General features: G+C 35.0%; 1 protein-coding gene across 1 annotated transcript in view; it reads right to left on the bottom strand.

The window, feature by feature from the left end:
• Nucleotides 1-17,585, bottom strand: part of LOC148938684 (uncharacterized) — a 178,198-nt gene extending 160,613 nt beyond the window's left edge. Inside the window, exon 1 of the mRNA XM_089107611.1 lies at nt 16,544-17,585. Within this exon, the coding sequence (XP_088963737.1) occupies nt 16,544-17,447 (904 nt within the window). The 5' untranslated portion in view covers nt 17,448-17,585. The remainder of the gene's footprint in view (nt 1-16,543) is intronic.
• Between the last annotated feature and the right edge of the window lie 1,020 nt (nt 17,586-18,605).

Raw genomic sequence — 18,605 nt, 5'->3', positions numbered from 1 at the left:
GCAGATCATCAATCCACTGTGCTGCACCAGGATAAACGCGTGAAGTTGCATCTTATTTGAAGTGGAATTGTATAAGTATACGCAGGCTACTTATGGAATTTTCTGCTCTTAGAGAACATCCTGTTCTTCTACGTCAATTGTATGTTTTCAGTAAAGCACTAGTTTCTGTAATTCTACAACACATTTGGAGATACAAGGAATCGGCTTGATTAAGCCAGTTATGGAATCTGCCGAGAGATAAATTTGTTTGTTTTAAAATTCAGCTTCGCTCTTTACTTCTGTAAAAAAAACCACATTTTTTAATCATTTGACAGGTGTCCTGTCAATTGACAGGAGTCTAGATGAGGTTCGATGCGTCTTCGGCCGCATAGAAGCCCAAAAATCTTGCAGAAAATTTTCCAAGGAGGCCAAAATTTTCCAAGGATGCCAAAAATTTTCAATCATATGTATTGAAAATCCCCCTTTCCATTTGTCTCAAAGTTGTCTGGTAAGAACTTTATTAAAGAGGATTGCACAAAACCTTGGCTAGTCAAAAGTATCATCTATATATTCAAATTATCCAAAAAATTCTTCTTTTACGCACAGAACTGTAAATAAAAAACTTGCAGATATTCCTAGAACTAACACATACTAAAACTACGTTAATTAAAAAACGCACACAAATGGGTTTAAAAAAAAAATCCAAATATCTGTAACACTATGCAATAAATTTTCATTAGTATGTTTTTTTTTTAATTCGTCCCTTTCAAAGGCATATAAAATACATTTGTTGTCATTTGTTGAATCCCCGATTCAAAATATTTCTTCAGCAAACAAAATAGATTGCTCCTAAAATTACCATTAAGTGTTTAAAATTGTTGTGCAAGTATCAATTTTTTACAGTTTTGAATAAAATGAATAAAAGAAAAATTATGACACAAAAGTGTATCCTTTTAAAATAACAAACTAAATTGAAAGTTAAAAATGTATTTACTTTAAGACTTTTTTTCCCAATATATTTCCGTTTATTACTGTCAATTAATTTAAATAAAACGTTTTCCACAAAATAAGTTTTTCAAGGAAAGAAAGAGCTCCAATAAACCAAAAATGAACAAAAAAAAAATTAAAATAATCTACCAAGCGTAAAACTACCATAAATCAACATCAATAGATAAATCAGACACAAAACGAACAGAAATTACAATAAATAACCGAATCAAACTCAAAACGAGCAGAAATTAAGAGGGTTAGGGCACACAGCCCCTATGCCTTCTCAAAGCCAGAACATAATTTGCACTCTACTGAAAAAATACAAATGAATGTGCATTGTCAGTTCAATATACATATGCTCATATTAATTCTCTAAAGTCTTAATAATTGCTTATTTATTAAAGTTATTAAAGTGAAAATATTTTATTTTTATTTTGTCTATATCTGATACAGTGCAAAATCGGAAGTTTCAAAGGTGGTATGTTTGCATAAATGCTAATTTGGCACATATTGGGAGGTGTAATGGACCACTATTTTCATTTTTTTTTATTAGTTAGATTCCTGTATGATTTCTTCAATTAAATCATGAAACTATGCGTTATAACGTGAAAAATCACTAGATTTAGGAAAAAAACCTAGAAATCCCTTAAAAAATCCAGATGACTTTTAAAGATCCCTAAATCCAAAAGTTTGCCCCTAACAAATCTCAAAATCCCTATTATAGGAGGGGAAATCCCTAGAATGGAAACACTAGTCATTATTGACATAAAGTATGTCCAGATGGTAACCCTACTCTATTTTTTAATCTTTCCAGGTGATGGACTTCCTAACTTCCTTACAGTTACAGTTCTCGAGGTAGATAGCTGCGCCATCTATTCAGGTTTACAATCTGAGCTGTAATAGGTAGTACTGCTAACGAGGCTAGCTAGCGAGGGTGGCTTAGGTTCTCATCTGATATTCACAACTAGCGAAAAGCTGCCAGACTGATTTTTAAGAAAATAACTATAAGCTAGTCTGGGATATGCCAAATTCAATGCCTTTCAGTGCCAAATTCAAATTATTACACTCGTGGCTTTAAAACAACGCATCTTACAGTATTCTTTATTTTTGTAAACCCATAACTTTATGAAAAGAAAAGTATCTTTGATTTTCTTACAGATTCACAGGTGATATTCAATCACTAATGCCAGTTTATTGCGATAAGCTAATTCGAAAAATTGAAGCGTGGTCAATTTTCAGATAGCATGCTTTTTCAGCCAATAGTCACAATAATTTTCACCAGTCTGTCGTATTGGCTGTTAACGACTAATACTTTTTGATGTTAACACATAGCAAATGAAGAATAATTTCCATAAATTTTTCCGTTAGTTCCAATCTGTGGTTGAAATCGCCGATAATTTCCGGGAAGAGGCATATTAGGATAAAAGTATTTTAAGACTAACATAAGAACCATGATTCAAAACCATGTTGAAGACAATGGTTACATTACACAGAACTCATACCAGGATATAGTTAGAAATCCTTTACAGAAAGAAATAACTCATTTTTTCTGACAAGTTTCAGTCGGTATTATTTGATGCCAAGCATCTCCGAAGCATCGGCTAAAATTAGAATTGATGGAACAGGGTATTGAAAAAAAGGCTTTCCCCAAATTTGGCAAATGAGCTATTCAAAGATGGATAACTTAATAATAATTTAAATTCTAGTGGCTATTGTAAATGTTCTAATTTTTTAAATGAATTTATTGAATGGATTTTCCAAGATTTTTGGAACATAAAGGTGGGTGATTAAGAGACTCTAATATCTTTAAAGTAGCCTATTCAATAGATGCAGGCTATTTCCTGTAGGTTTATTTTTCCGCCATATTGTGGAACAAAACACACATTTTGCCACAAAAAGGGAGGAAAAGGCTACCACTCAAAAATTCTGAGATAGCCAATCAATTTAAAATCATCAAAAGTTTGTGCAATGAGCTTCCCAGTTTTAGAGGCAGAAATGCCATGCGGCAGTTGATTCTTTCTAACGGTTCACGAAGTGAAAACAAATTAAATTATTAATATAGACATATATCTTAAATTTTCGTTTGTCCCATTTGATTCACTTGAGGCTTCAAGCTTTTAGTATAGGGATGCTTCGGAATGGTAGCTCCTTTATCATTCCAGAAAATATTATCTGTGTAGAATAAAAAATTACATTCTTATACTGACCGGCACAGACGTTAGAGAGAACGGGGAGGAGAGGATTACGAGCGCTACCAAAAAATCTTATAGGTTGAGGAGGGGTACGTACTACCAGGATGCAGGTTTTCCCTGAGCTTCAAACAGGAATAGTTCATGTTTCTCTATTTATATACATTCCTTTTACGAAATAAACAGTTTTTTTTTCAGCCGTTCCAGTGATAAAATAATTTTTCTATTTTGTCAAAATAGAACTCGTTATAACCAGGGTTGATTAGGAAATCATGTTAAAAACTGAAAATATTAATTTATTTTATTTATTTATTTTCTAACCTGTCACTACATAAAAGCTAAAAGACGGAGTACAACATAATACAAAAAAGAAAGGAGAGTAAAAAAGCAGAGAAATAAAGAACAATACAGAACAAAAAACCACTTAAAAGAGCACTTCAACATTACTGCCACAGGAGAGACCCAATCGTGCGACGGACCTGCGTTAAAATTGTCGATCTGTTTTCGAACGGCCTGACATCGTTTTGTAGCGTTATAATGAAGGATAATATTCAAATTACGCACCTAAAAACACACCTTCTTAACCGCTTAGGCCACCTTAGAAAATGCTCTGCTTCCCCCATTCTTTGGGCCCATACATTCATAATAATCATCATGAATTTATGTTCCTATCAGAGGTTTCGGGAGTTTTATAAATCATTCAATTTGTCGTCCCCGAATTAATTATAACGGCTAGTTCCAGTTTTGATGAAGTTTTATTTTTGAATCCGTGTGACAAGGGAAATCTGTTGTATTGATTTTCCCCCCAACTCTCAATATTCAGCTTTTCCAAGGAACACTGCCTTTATAAACTTTTGTATAAATATTTCAAATAGCGCTTAAGCGAGTGGACTCCTTTTTTTCGCACGAGACTTAGCCACTTTTATTAAAAGTTTAAACATGATAGACAGGATAGTCTTTATAAAAGAAACTAAATATCTCTTATATTATTTAAAAAAGTTTTTTATTACACAGGAAATTCTATCTGAAAACCGTTTTTTTTCAGACTGCTACCAAAATGTCAAGATTTTTGTGGTTTTTCTAATCTTTTTTTTTAATTCACCTTAGTCCAGCATTTTGATTATAGTTTGGGTTTTATAGTGGTAAGGACGAAATCATTGGTTTGGGGTCTACTCTGCCCCTCAAGGGAATAATTGAAAAACAGTGCCTAAAAATATACTTTTCTATATTTTAACAACTTTGGTAATACTCCAAGAATGGTCAAATATATTTTAAGATATATGACACTATTAGAAAACAAAAACTGCCTCGAGATTTCAAGGGAGCACAAATATTCAAATTTAGATTTTCATTTGACGTTTTAAAACGTTTTTAAAAATATTCTGAAGCCCACCAATTGCCATGACACCTAATCGTGAGATGAAAAAGAGCAAAAATTAAACGTTTCAAAGTGGCGGTGTATTTTGAAACACCGACAACTGCCATTTAGGTCATTTGAGATCTTTGCTTCTGTTAGATTTTAGCTTTGCAGTTTTCTTCCTGCAATAATATATATGCTAGTACTTCTTTCGTGGCTACTACTCAACTTGGTTTGAATAGATGAAGAGTCGTTCCTAGGGTTGGTGGTGCCCGGAGGAAAAGTAATTACAGCGCCCCCTTCCGAGTCAAATATATACAAAAAGCCAAATTAAAGTTAAAAAACCGATGAATGTGCCCCCCCCCCCCCAGCCACGCCCCCTAGGCACGGTGCTCAGGAAAGCTGCCCCGGTTACTCCCCCCCTTTGAATGGCTCTAAATAGATGAAAGTTATATTTATTGACAGTTTCTCCGAAATACAACCGCTTTATTAAGTTTGATGTGAAAGAGAATCGTCAAAAGGTTGAACACAAGGGTCTTCCTAGGTAACAAAGTGGAAAAGAAAATAACGTAGCCCGATTGTGGGAGAAAGCCAAAATTAAGCATTTTATTCCTTTCATGAAATGTCTAAAGCAGTAATGATTCAACTAACTAAACGATCAAATTCAAAAGTTGTTTGCTGCTAAAACTTGGCGAGCATAGCTGAAAAATTTGGGCTGTACATTGAGTGCAAAGCCCCCATCTGGTGTGGAAAAAAGTGCCATGCAAGGAGCTCAATAGAAATAAGTAAAAAGTAACTAAAGAATACTTCATTGGACTTTACAATCCCTGCTATTGGCGCTGATTTCCGTTTCGTGGCCAGGGAGTGAAAGCGGGGTTGGGGGCCAGCCATCCTGTGCTTTTGCACTCCCTTCCTGTTAACCTTCCCCAGATTTCTTCAGGTACCCATTTAAAGCTGGGTCGACTCTGGATGAGCTTTCACAGTCACACCATTGACTCATGTTCCAAACCAAATAACCAGCGATATCGCGACTCAAAACTGTTTTCCCAGCGGACAAAGGGTTTCAAGCCTAGCAAGCTAAACACGCGACTAGGACGGCTCCAATAGAAATAACAACTCCACAATATATAAGGAATTTAACCTGAAACTAAATTCCAGCAAGGAGAGTGAGCGATTTCCAAAAACTAGGCATTGAAAGAACTGACTCGTTAAAGAGGAAACTTGACACCACATTCAAATATGATAATAATAGTCTACCGGTAAAAAAAAAATCTATACCATATTACTGGCAAAAGCCTGCACAATAAAAGCATTCTTCTGAAACAACAGGGATTGTCAAAAATTACAGATGGTGCTATAGAAGAAAAAATATTTTTTGTAATAGCTCATGCAAACGGTAACATGGCGATTCCTTCCTTAGAAATGGAGTGTTATGCTTATGCAAGCAATACTTCCCAAACGCTTATGCTTCCCAAGAGCTTATGTAAGAAATTTTTACAAGCAGATGCTCTGGAAGTCCTTCTTCACAACAAAGCTTCTTGGTTGCAAGATTAAGTACATGACTTTTGGCACTGGTAGTAATTTTCTTAGGAAAAATAGAGGAGTCGAAACAAAGTCCATGGAGAATCACTCCTATCGATGAAGTTTTCCTCAGGGTATATGATTGCCTTTTGAAGCTTTTCCTGACTATTCCTGCATAAACCTTTTTGAGGGGAAGGCAGATCCGGCATGCATGGGGGGAGGGGGTTTCCCCCCCCCCCAATTTCTTTGGCCACTCGCTAAAAAAATAAGTCAGTAAAATCGTGGCGTGAAGCTCCAAGATTTCTCCGACACCACCGAAATTTTTTATTAGGTTAAATAAAGACCACAAAAATACTGATATATCATCTCTCAATTTTACCAACTCATGCTGAGATTTTACGGATAGTGCCACAATTTTTCATTCGATTAAATAAAGTGTATGAAAATACTGACATGACATATATCAAAATCTCAATCTTGGTTAGTAAATGCAGCGGTTTTACCGACTCATGCAGTGATTTTAGGGATTTTACGGAGCTCTGTGGCGTCCTTACAGCCATAATGATCAGTTTGGACGATTCAGTCCATGATAACTCTTCTTTTCTGGAGCCAGCGCACCGAAGTCTACTGGGCCAAATGGACATCACCTATGAAACCCTTCCCGAAGTCACGATGGTATTCTCGAAGAAAACCCTAGATCCTACGGAACTCCTGTAGAGCTATTGGCCAGGACTGAGATTGAAAGCTATAAAGTTAATTGATCGCACTATCTTTGAGACCCTATTCCGTGACATTTATGCAGTTAAACTGATATTCCAGACTCTCTGGCAAGTTTGCCAGTCACCAACTTTGGCCATGGTGGAAAGAAGTTTCAGCAAACTGAAACTGGTCGTGACACGTTTACGTACAACGGTGAAAGATGGCTGTTTCGGTCCCCTCGTCTTGATGTGTTTTCAGACTGCCAAACCAAGACTGGAGTTTTGTAGTTATATTTTCTTCATTCTGTGTTTTATCCGTATATTTTAATTGAAAATGGCAATTTCTCACTTCTGAGTTTTGTTTGTATATAAATAATATCATCACTTTCTTCCTCTTATATTACCCCTTTCTCCACTAGATCACCAACTAGTTGTACACATGCTTCTTATGAGAAACTGAATTAAGCGGCTTTTCTTCTTCAAGCTATACGATTCTTTAGGCTGAAGTGTGCTCTCAAGTTTCGCATTTGAAACGGACATTAAGCTAATTATTGTTAAAAAAAAATGACCAGCCAGTCGGGAAAATCCCTCGCCCAAAAACCCTTTTAACTAGCAACAGCCTTGGGGGAAGATAATGAGGACAGGCAATGAAGGTAATGAGGACATAGGCTGCTGTCTTTTACAATATTTGACAGATTTATTTTATTCTAGTATTCTTCGAAATTTCAACTTTTCTTCCAACAGTGATCTAGATTAGTACTTCCTTCAGAGCAGATAGTTACTTTCAATAGGAATTGTCAAAAATTATAGATGATGCTATAGAAGACAAAACTTTTTTTTAGTAGTTCACGCAAACCGTAACACCGACGATTCCCCCCTTAGAAATAGAATTTTATGAAGCTTCCCAAAAGCTTATGTAAGTAATTTTACAAGCTGGTGCTCTGGAAGTCCTTCTTAGCAATAAAGCTTCTTCATTACAAATTTTACTACATAGCTTATGGCACAGGTATTAAATTTCCAAAGAAAAATAGAGGAGCTGAAACAGAGTGCAGGGCAAATCCCTCCTACCGATAGACTGTTCCCAGAACATACGATCGCCTTTTGAACTTTTCGAGGGGAAGTCAATAAGATCAGGCAATGAAGGTGATGGGGAAGATAATTAGGATATATGCTGCTGTCTTTTACAATATTTGACAGATTTATTCTATTATCCTCTGAAAGTTCTACTTTTCTTCCGACAGTGTGGCCTTTCAGGTACTTTCAATAGGGGTTGTAAAAACTTATAGATGGTGCTTTAGAAGACAAAATAGCTTTTATGTAGTTCATGCAAAAGGTAACATTGGCGATTCCATCCTTAGAAATATCATCTTATGTAGAGCTTTTGCAAATAAAAGCTTCTTTTAATAATTCTTAAAACTTCGGAAATCCTTCTTCCCAATAAAGCTTCTTCATTGCAAGACTTACTACATAACTTATGGCACGAGTATTAAATTCACTAAGAAAAACAGACGAGCTGAAACAGAGTCTACGGGGAATCGCTCCTACCGATAGACTGCTCCCCAGGGCATATGACTGTCTTTTGAGGCTTTTTCACAACTATTCCAGCCTATACCTTTTGAGGGGAAGGTAATGAGTACAGACAAGTAGCTCACATCAATCCAACTTTAGCCTAGACCGCACTGAATATTTTATATTCTTTTGGTTTAATGTATATATTTTTACAATACCAGCGATATATTTTAGTTTGTATATTTCAAAGTTTTCTTACATTAGTTGTCTCTTAGAGTGGTAACTTTTTAACCTCAGTTTTTTAAACTTAAAAGTTTGTTTTTCAGAGTGAATGAGGAATCATAGTTGTAGATAACCTTTACGTGGTGTAAAAGATAATGTCTAGACCCTTCCCCCCGATACTTCTTCAAGAAAACATTATAATTTACATCAAGAGATGAGACCAACTTTAAATGGAAACCAAATATATATATATATATATATATATATATATATATATATATATATATATATATATATATATATATATATATATATATATATATATATATATATATATATATATATATATATATATATATATATGTATATAAAGTAGTTTATGTTCAAAATAAACAACATTCATTCTAAACATAGACTTATTGAACCTCATTGGCGTTCCAGAAATAACATTACAAATAAATATTAGTAAAAAATATAAGTATTGCTCATGGTAAAAACTCATGGTTAATATATGGTAAATATATATATTTAAATATATATATAAATATATATATGGTAAATATATATATATATATATATATATATATATATATATATATATATATATATATATATATATATATATATATATATATATATATATATATATATAGGTTCTATTTGAATGTATGTATATGAGGGTAAGGACTGAGCCTCCCTCCCTCTCCCAATATTTTCGTTTATATTTAATATGATATACCTATTTTTGTCAGACTCCCTCCACCTAATAGTATTAGCCTGCTCTATGCTTGAAGATCTCGCGGTCCTGAAAGAAGAACAGAAGGTCTGGCATATTTACGTTTGGAAATATGTCCGAGCTTTTGGAGACTTCATTCCTCTGTTATTTTACCCTGCATTTAGAGGCTTCTCTAGGATCTAGGATCCCTAGAAGGGATTTCTCAAGGATCGACTGGTGTAAAAGCATAAAATTCGACCTTGACCAGGCTAGAATCTCTCCCCAACTAGTCAATAGTATTTCTTAAGATGCCTTACAATATTTATAATATCAACGAACGAATCAAAGTATTAATTAAGTAAGGTAGCAAGAACCATACAACTTTTCAAGATTGTCATAGTGGTCATTTTACAGCAAGTAAAGAGTAACCAGAATTGATAGAAACAAAGAGACTAAAATTGAGAGGCAATAGTAGCACAAAAATACTACAAACTAGATATTTGTAAAATAATATATGCGTCATATGAATCTAATTGTTTCACTAATGTTAAATATGTGAAACTTGTCATACTTAAAGCTACTTATCAAAATTATTAGCACAACAAATTTTTTATTTTTAGTTTTTGGAAAAGAAGAAAGTATTCGTAACATTTGCGAAATTACCAAATCAAATTGAAGATGTATGACTCCCTCCCCCCCCCTCCCCACATAAAAATTAAAGAAAGTCTCCATATTGTATCAGCAAAAATACAGGAAATTTGGGATGTTTCTTTGAGAAGGATAACCATTGATAGATTGAATCGTAGTACGGGAGCCGTTGGGTATATAACCTCCCCTCAAAAGCAATTCCTAGAATCGTATGATGTTTTCTAATTTTTAGTGTTTTTCTTGAATTCTCCTGTCGGAAAATTTCCGAGGGGAATTTTTTTCTTGAAATATTCAGCCCATTCCAGAATAAGTTTATCTGTAAGTTTAGCCGCAGGTGAGGATTAATTTTTTCCCTCCAAGGGTGATTGTTTTGAAACATTACTGGTATAGTATAAAAAAAGGCTCATTTGAACTGAAAGTTTGGGCCCTAATACCTTTTAATAGAAACAAAAGAGATTGAACCAGTAGCAAGATGCTCCGTCATTTAATGCTGCAAAGCAGCAAAATTGTTCTAATCAGAATCCTGAATAAAATCAAGTGAAAATCCTGAGACAGCCATTCAAATTAAAACAATCTGAAACGCTTGCTTTTCTGTTTTTCATTTTGTGAAGATCATATTAAACCATGTGGACCTACGTTGTATTATACCGTAGTTTGTTTGGATTTGCGTAGTGTTTTTATCATCACACTGAAATTTCTTTTGAGCTTGTACGTACTAAACAGCAGTTATATTTTTTCTCCTTTTTTGCTTTTGTTGCAAAGTGTTGTCATTTTTTTGCATGTCATGGTGTTGTAGTCTACTTTTTTTTCTTTTTTTTTGTTGATGAGGATTCCGGACGGGAAGCTGAATATTCGGTATTTCATTGGTGAATTGAAAATTTTCACTTTTCTAATTGCAATTTAAATCCGCTATTACGCATTTCCATTCATTCTAACTATAAATAATAGATACTAAATCTAAAGATCACAGAGCGTAAGTCTTTCAGTGGCAGAATACGTGGAAATTATATTTCAAAACACCTTTGATCTAAGGTATATGTTCCGTCTCTTTCGCGTGTTGTACATGCTTGTGACCATGTGTTTTAACCGGAGGATAACCCATTTCACCCGACATAGAAAATCCAGAGAGGGAGGGGGGCGTGGAGGCTCCGCCCCCAAGAGTTTAATGGAACCCTCATTCGGTTTTTTCTTTTTTTACTCTTTTTTAAAAATTAGATTGTCAATTTTGTCAATTATTGGTGCTCTTGTCAAATTTCCTCCCCACCCCCAAGGTTTTGCTCTATATCTGCCCTTGTTACCTGATATACTAAACAAGCTGGATAGGTAAGTTTTGGACCAGAATAGTAGTGGCTTCAGGGTAAGAACAAACCCTAAATCAAGGACCTTCGCACAAGAACTAGCACATCTTGTTGCCAAAGACTGTTTTTATTGTATGTTCAGAGAATGCACAAGTCAGAATTTTTTTTTTTCCTCCAAGGTTTGCATGGATAAATCTAGTTGCTACATTAAAGCACTGTCTTTCATTTCCTTGCTTAGCCATTACTGAATTAGATACTTTAAGATACCTTAGTTTAATTTTAGATATCTTAGTTTAATATTAACTCAAAACACTTTGGGAAATGTTATGCGAATAGAAATCACCACCAAAATCAATATTTAACATTGTTCCTGCTAATTTACTTTGATTCTGTTATAACTTTTTTTTGGTTAGATGACACTGTACAATGCCTACAGACAGGAGCGAATCTACAGCATTTTCATTAGCGGGGGGGGGGGGGGCAATAGGGGTCAAGATTAGGAAATTCAAGTAGCATGATATATATAATAGATTTTTCTCCACATTATTGGAGGGGCAAATTCCCCCCCCCTGCCCCTCCCAAACGACGCCCCTGCCTACAGAAAAATCCCATGAAGAATAATCCAACTATGTGGCTTTGCTTACTTTACTGCTACAGTTGACTGCGGACGTGTCTTGTTCCAGTGAGCGATCAAAAGTGACAAAGCTTAAAAACTTGGTTTTAGGTTTGATCCCAGGTTCAAATAAATAATTTTACGTACTTCAGTATAAAATAAAATAGCTAATTACCATATATTACCTACAGCCGAGTTATTTTGTGGTTTATTGTAGTCTTATGCGGTTTAATTTGACATAAACTTCATCAATAATGAGATGAAGAGAAAATATGGTTAAAACTAAATGAAAAGAGCCTAATACACCCTATAAATTCAGTCTTATCAATGATTTGAGTACCAAGTCATATCACACGCCTGCAGGTTGGTCCCTGAAACCCAGTTTTAGGTGGGATGTTTAGAAGGTAGGGATTGACGGGATATGAAAAGAAAACGTCACATATACCTACGTACAAATGCTTAGATTTGGTAGATTACCGTGATTATTATGGAACCCTGAGATCTGTTATTAGTTATGAAAAGTAAAGAGGCAGAAACAAAACTAATCAAATAAATTGTGCTTTAGTGTAGGGTTCTTTGACCATCTTTGTTCTCCTAGTAAAGATGTGGCAAAGTTAAGCTTCTAGTCTAAATAAGCCAAAGGTTTCGACAGGAGCTTTAAACGTCAAATTGACATTTAAAGATATATAAACCTAATTTAACACAATCAACGTAAAAATTTCAGGGGCTTAAAGTTATACTCAACATGAATCGAGACAATTTTTTTTTACGGCAAAGATGCTGCGCCATGTCTATAACTCAATGTACCTTCATGAATTCACGAGCTAAATGCCATTTGATGGCCTTAGCTGAAGGGCAGCAGCAGTTTTTATGTTCCAGTTTTAGTTTAAACCAAAATGCCATTTGATGCCTTAGCTGAAGGGTGGCAGCAGTTTTTGTGTTCCATTTGCAATTTGGAGTCAAATACCATTTGATTTTTCAGCTTAGGGGGTGGCAACGGTTCTTGTGTTCCGATTGCAATTTTGAACCAAATGCCATTTGATGACTTAGCAGAAGGGAGGAAGCAACTTTTGTGGTCCATTTACAATTTGGAGCTCAATGCAATTAGATGACTTCAAACGTTTATTCAATTTTTCATGCCAACTAAGCTCTTTGACCATGTTTAAGCTCAAATATGGCAGATAAAGAAGTACACTCAAATATTTAAAAGAATGCAAAAATTATGCTCAGGTAAAAGATTAGCTATAAGAACCAAATGCAATGCAACAATTTTATTTGGCTGCAAAAAATGGCACAAACATACAGCCTCTGTCAAACATATATCCAAAGCAAATGACAACTTGACAGCCCAGAAGACACAACAGAATATTTCAAATTTTTGAAATAATTCTTAGAGAGATTCAGTATTGCTTGCAGAAGTTTGTCTTTCAGCTTTCCTTGTTCAAAATAATTTATTGTATTCAATGATAGACAAGCTCGAGTTTCTCATAATTTAAATGCCTTATAGACCTGTTATGCAGACTCTAAAGATCGGAAAAAAATAGGCGTCAAATATTGTCAGGAAATGTTAAGGTCCCTAGTATTAATCAAAGCTAGTAAAAACTCATAATGATTATGAATGATGGAACTACAGATGTGGTGACATGAAAACAGCTGGCAATTTGTCAAGTTGTCATGTGTGTTATGTTTTCAAATAATTTATTCGAGATCGTGGCTGATCTGCTAAAAATTGTTGACTGTCTTGATGGCAGTGCTGCTTCGATCTTTTCAAAACTTGGTCAGGTCGAATGTGATCTTAAGCTTCCCCAGAAGAATTTGAATAACAAAAAAAAAAATCTTTGTGTTGTTTTTGTTTGACGCTTGGGAGATTATTTGACTTTGTTTCTACTCATTTTCGGTTCAATGCAGCTCTTTACTTTTCTTTGAAAAACATGTTTTGTGGACAATGTTTTTAAATTAATTCCTTGAAAGCTCCACCTTAATAGGCCTACTCTTAGCTTACATATTAGCAATAATTGTAGTAGCATTAGTAACAGTATGTGCATAGCACCCTAGGCTCCTTCAACATCCCCTTCAAAACACGCTTAAAATTTCAACTTAATACCATCAACCCTTCCTGAAGCATTTCTGATAGGTCCTCTTGACAACCTGTGTGGGCATAGTGTGTTTCGATTTACTTTCATACACTAAAATAAAAATTCAAAATAGGGATAAAATCCTTTTTAATAGACAGTGCATAGAAATTCACAAAAATACCAGATATTTCGGTCACATATACAGTGACCGTCATCAGTAGTAAAACTTTATTTTACTTTATTTTACTTAAACCCTACTTTGAACTTTTATTTTATCATCATGGAAAGGCAGTGTGGTCTCCGAAATTATCTACTTTCATTCAGTTTCAATATTTCCCAAATTTTTTAGTTGCAGCAGTAGTAGTACCAGCAGTAATAGCAGTAGCAAAAAAATTAATAGTAGTACCCTTAGCTAACAAATAAACGTTCAAATGGAGATAAGTCCATTTATTAGACAGTGAAAACAGATACACAATCTGGATATTTTGACCACATATACAGTGATGTTCATCAGTAGAAACACTGCTGATGACGACCGCTGTATTTGTGGTCGAAATATCCAGGCTTTTGTGGGTTTCTGCTGATGACCGTTGTATATGTGGTCGAAATATCTAGACTTTTGTATCTGTTTTCACTGTCTAAGAAATGGACTTATTCACATTTGAACGTTTATTTATTCGTTATAGAAAGGCAGTGGGGTCTTGGAAAGAAGAAATAAAAAACCAATTGAAGGTTTTATGTCGAAAAAAACAAACAAACAAAACAGCCCCAGCTTTAGTGGCAGAAGTAGTAATAATAGTAGCAGTAGTAACAGTGTCTATAGAAGCAGTAGCACTGGGGTGTAAATATTTTCTTTTGGCTACTTTAACATCTTCCACAACACGCCCTGCTGGTTTCAACTTCACACGCCAAACTGTTCCTAAGATGTTGCTGTTACGCCCTTTTGAAAACTTACATACAGACGGCGTGTTCTGATTTAGTTCACTTTCCCCCCTAAAAATTCCATGAAATTTGCACCTTCATACCCTTCAGCATAATTTTAGTAGTAGTTTCAGTTGCAGTACTGGTATTACTAGTAGAAACATTAATAGTAACAGCGGTAGTACTAGTAGCTGCAGAAGTATTAACGTGCCTTTTGGTGAATTGAACATCCTTCTCATCAAGTCCTGGATGTTGCAACCTAATACAATTAGCCATAGCTATTTTGACATTGCTGACATGTCCTTTCGATAGCCTGTGTATTCGTATACTTCTTCAAGTTTTTATTTTAATGCTCTTAGCCTTACAAGTAGTTGCAATAAAAAGTAGTAATAGTAAATGTAGCAGTGATAGTAGTATTAGTAGTAGCATGAACATATTGACTAATGGTCAGATCATCTTCCCCTTTAAGCATTCTCTGAAAGTTCCGACTTAATACCCGAATCAATTCTTGAGATACGCTCTTTTGACAATGGGTATGCACATAGTATCTTATGATTTATTTCAAATTTCTCTTCAATACTGTAAATGGAGTAGTGAAGTCGTAGTGGGAGCAGTAGTAGTAGTGGTAGTTGTAGTAGTAGTGGTAGCATGAAAATATTCCCTTTTTGATCATCCCCCTTATCATTTCCTGAAAGTTCCAAATTAATATAATCAGTCGTTCCTGTGTTATACCCCTTTGACAATCTGTACACACATAACATGTTTTTATTTTGTCCAGCACTCCCTTCAAACTACTATGCAAGGCTCGCCTGAATATCCGTTCTCTTCTTAAAAACCAAAGGTCAAGCATATATGTCTTTCTTAATAACATAAACTATACGTAAACAGTTAATAAATTACCTAACTTACAGAACATGCCTTGAGGGCTGTGGGGAGGTTGACATCCCCAAAGAGCTAATTACTGGACCTTTTTACAATTCTGAACAAAATAGCTCTCTTAAAATTTTGATCGAATGCGTTTTGGGAAAGGATTGACTTAGAAGGGGGAGGGGTTGGTTGCCCTCCATTCCTTTTGACTCCTAAAAAGGGCACTGATACTTCCGACTTCCAATCAGTTGAGCTTCATCCGAAGTTTATACGACCACCTGTTCCATACAAGCCCTATATGCCCCGGGGCATAACTTACGACCCTGGGCTCTGGGGTGTTGTTTCCACCATAGAGGCATTGTTTTATGCTCTTTGAACTATTGCGAACAAAATGGTTATTTCACAGTTTCGATCATATGCTTTTGGAGAGAAGAGGGCTCCAGAGGGGAGGGGGCTCTTGCTGTTCATTATGTTTCTTTTTTGCACAGTATGTTGTTTTTTTTAAGTGGGGAAGAAAGCCTAAGAGAATAAATTTTATTCCTCTTTAGGTAAGGTTTTATTTTAACTTCAGACTCAATTTTGAAAGTTTTTACTCTTAGGGGAGACTTGCCCCCCTGCAGTGCTTTATATGCTACCTTTGACGTCTGAAACCTACTTCCAAGTCTCATAAAATAGCATTATAAGAAGAACTACAACTTGAAGTGCTTTCAGCCACTGTCAGAACATTTGAAAATTGATTTTTGGGAAGACAGTTATCAGATTCGTTGCCTTAAAAAAAAATTAATCAAAACTTCAATTGCTTCGATACACAGATGGATCACCTTTCGCTCGTCTTGATTTTCTTAAAATACACTCAAAGTTTAATTATTCAAACGTAATATAAAACAGATGAGACATTTCTCAATTGTGTCTAAAAAAAAGCTGCCAAAATTTTAGCTTACCTCTTTCCTTAAGAGATTCATTCCATAACCTTGGTAACGTTTGGTATAAAAAGTTTCCTCTTCTTCTGTAAAATCCAAGCGATGAATCAGATGATTCATTAGATCCGTAGGAAATGTAATTCTCTTCAAATTCATCATGAAAAGTTTTTTGTTGGTTCAGTTGCTTAATGTCTCCCGGTTGTAAATCCCAATATGGACTTTCTAAAACTTTCCCGGCTGAAACATTTTTCCTAAGGTGTGGGTATTTTTGGGTGTTGTTTTTCTCACTAATATCCGAATAATCACAAAATATTTTCTCTGAACTGCAGCTATATTTAGAAAGACGTCTATTATCATTTACTGTTTCTAATTTCACATTGCGTAAATCTAAGGAACGCCGCTTTTTCTGCTGATGTTCTAATGCTAAATGATATGGCGGAGGTCCTTGTATGGAGTCAAGCAAGCTGGGGCCATGTTTATCCTCTTTTGGCTCTGCAAACGTAACTTGAGGCCTTCTTGCACTGTTCCATGCACTAAGCTTATGTTTATATCCTTTACTAGTCCCATTTATGTACTCAAACTTGGCTCTGTGTGTTTCATTTGGGAGTGGTAAAGGAACGCCCGGCTCAAATCTTTCAGCATTGGCAGTCTTCCGATCACAAGACCATCCGCGAATCGGCTTTCTGGTAATAGATGTTGACTGAATTTCACTATTATCGGACTTCGAGAAAAACTTCTGCATATCACTTCCTTTAGTAATCACTCTTCCTCGCCGCAGACTTGTTGCTCTCCTCTTAAATCCACCATCACTATCATCACTTTCATCATAGCGGCTTTTATTTCTAGTGTTTTCAGTTTTTGAACTTTCCCTTTGATTTACTTGTTTCATACTGAAAACCGAGTTCGCAAATATCAGACTTCTCATATTTGTAACTTCTCAAGAAACGATGTGAATTAATTTGGTTTCGAGGCAGATCAAAGGTTATATTATGAGGTCGAGGATGATCTCGTATCCGGGACTTATTAATTGTAATTTTTAAATTATTGAGAATTATTTTTAGGTACAAGTCTATTAACTTAAATAACTCGCAGCATGTGGACAATCTGTATGTTTTTTTTTTATTTTTTTTATCAAATATCAAGCACATTAAGTCCATGGGTAGAATGTTTATCAGCTCCCTTTTAGACTTAAACTAAAGATCTTTCAAGCAAATAATAATAACATAATATATGGAAATCGTACCCATAGTGAATCTACTCTATTTTCAAGCTCAAATCATTAAAATTGTCATTTAAGGCTTAACAATCAAGCATTATATTTTTATTTTTGAACCCCCTCTAATCAGCATTGGTATGAAGTGAGCAGAATTAGTTCGGCTGCACCGCTAACACTATTTTTTAGATGTAATAAAACCACAGTAAAACAGAGGGACTACTTGCAAAAATCTTGTGACTCAAACATTTTTGTTTTTATACTGGCGACAAATGTCACTAAGGGGCATTAAAGAACAAATCAGGTTTTAAAACAAGGAAGGGTTATTTAGCTTCCTCTTTTCACATATGTTTACGGAAATATTCTGATTAGCTTACAAAAATATGGCACAAATGTAAGCAAACAAAATTAAAGCAATCTTTTTACCGTTGAACGTAGAAGATTAGTCAATCTTTGATAGAACCAAATAATCGTTTATCTTACCCCTAAGTAGCCATACGTTGAGCTGACAAGTTTGGGTTTGTTTCTAAAGAGTGGTAAGTCCCTTTGCATCTTTTTCCCAAAGAGGTTTGGTTTGTTTCTAAAATCTGTTTTATTCGAGCTCTCCTACTCTAAGCAGTTTGCACCTCAAAATCCCTGCCCCAAAAATCAATGACTCTGACAGCTCTATTATATTTATCCTTAGCGTGAAAAGTCTGACTAAAAAAATTCCTTGAAATCAAACAGTTCGGGGTAACGAACTGTAAGTAAGGAGCGACCCGGCTCAATAGTAACCGAAACTCTAAAAAAAGGAATTTTGATACCAATAGATACATCAAAAGAATCATATTTTTATGCTGATTTCAAATATATAAGTTTCATCAAAAGTTA

The sequence above is a fragment of the Artemia sp. Qi Xiang Cuo genome, unplaced genomic scaffold (assembly GCF_049724085.1).
Source record: "Artemia sp. Qi Xiang Cuo unplaced genomic scaffold, ASM4972408v1 HiC_scaffold_3025, whole genome shotgun sequence".
Classification (NCBI taxonomy): Eukaryota; Metazoa; Arthropoda; class Branchiopoda; order Anostraca; family Artemiidae; genus Artemia; species Artemia sp. Qi Xiang Cuo.
This window is presented reverse-complemented; position numbering and strand designations above follow the sequence as displayed.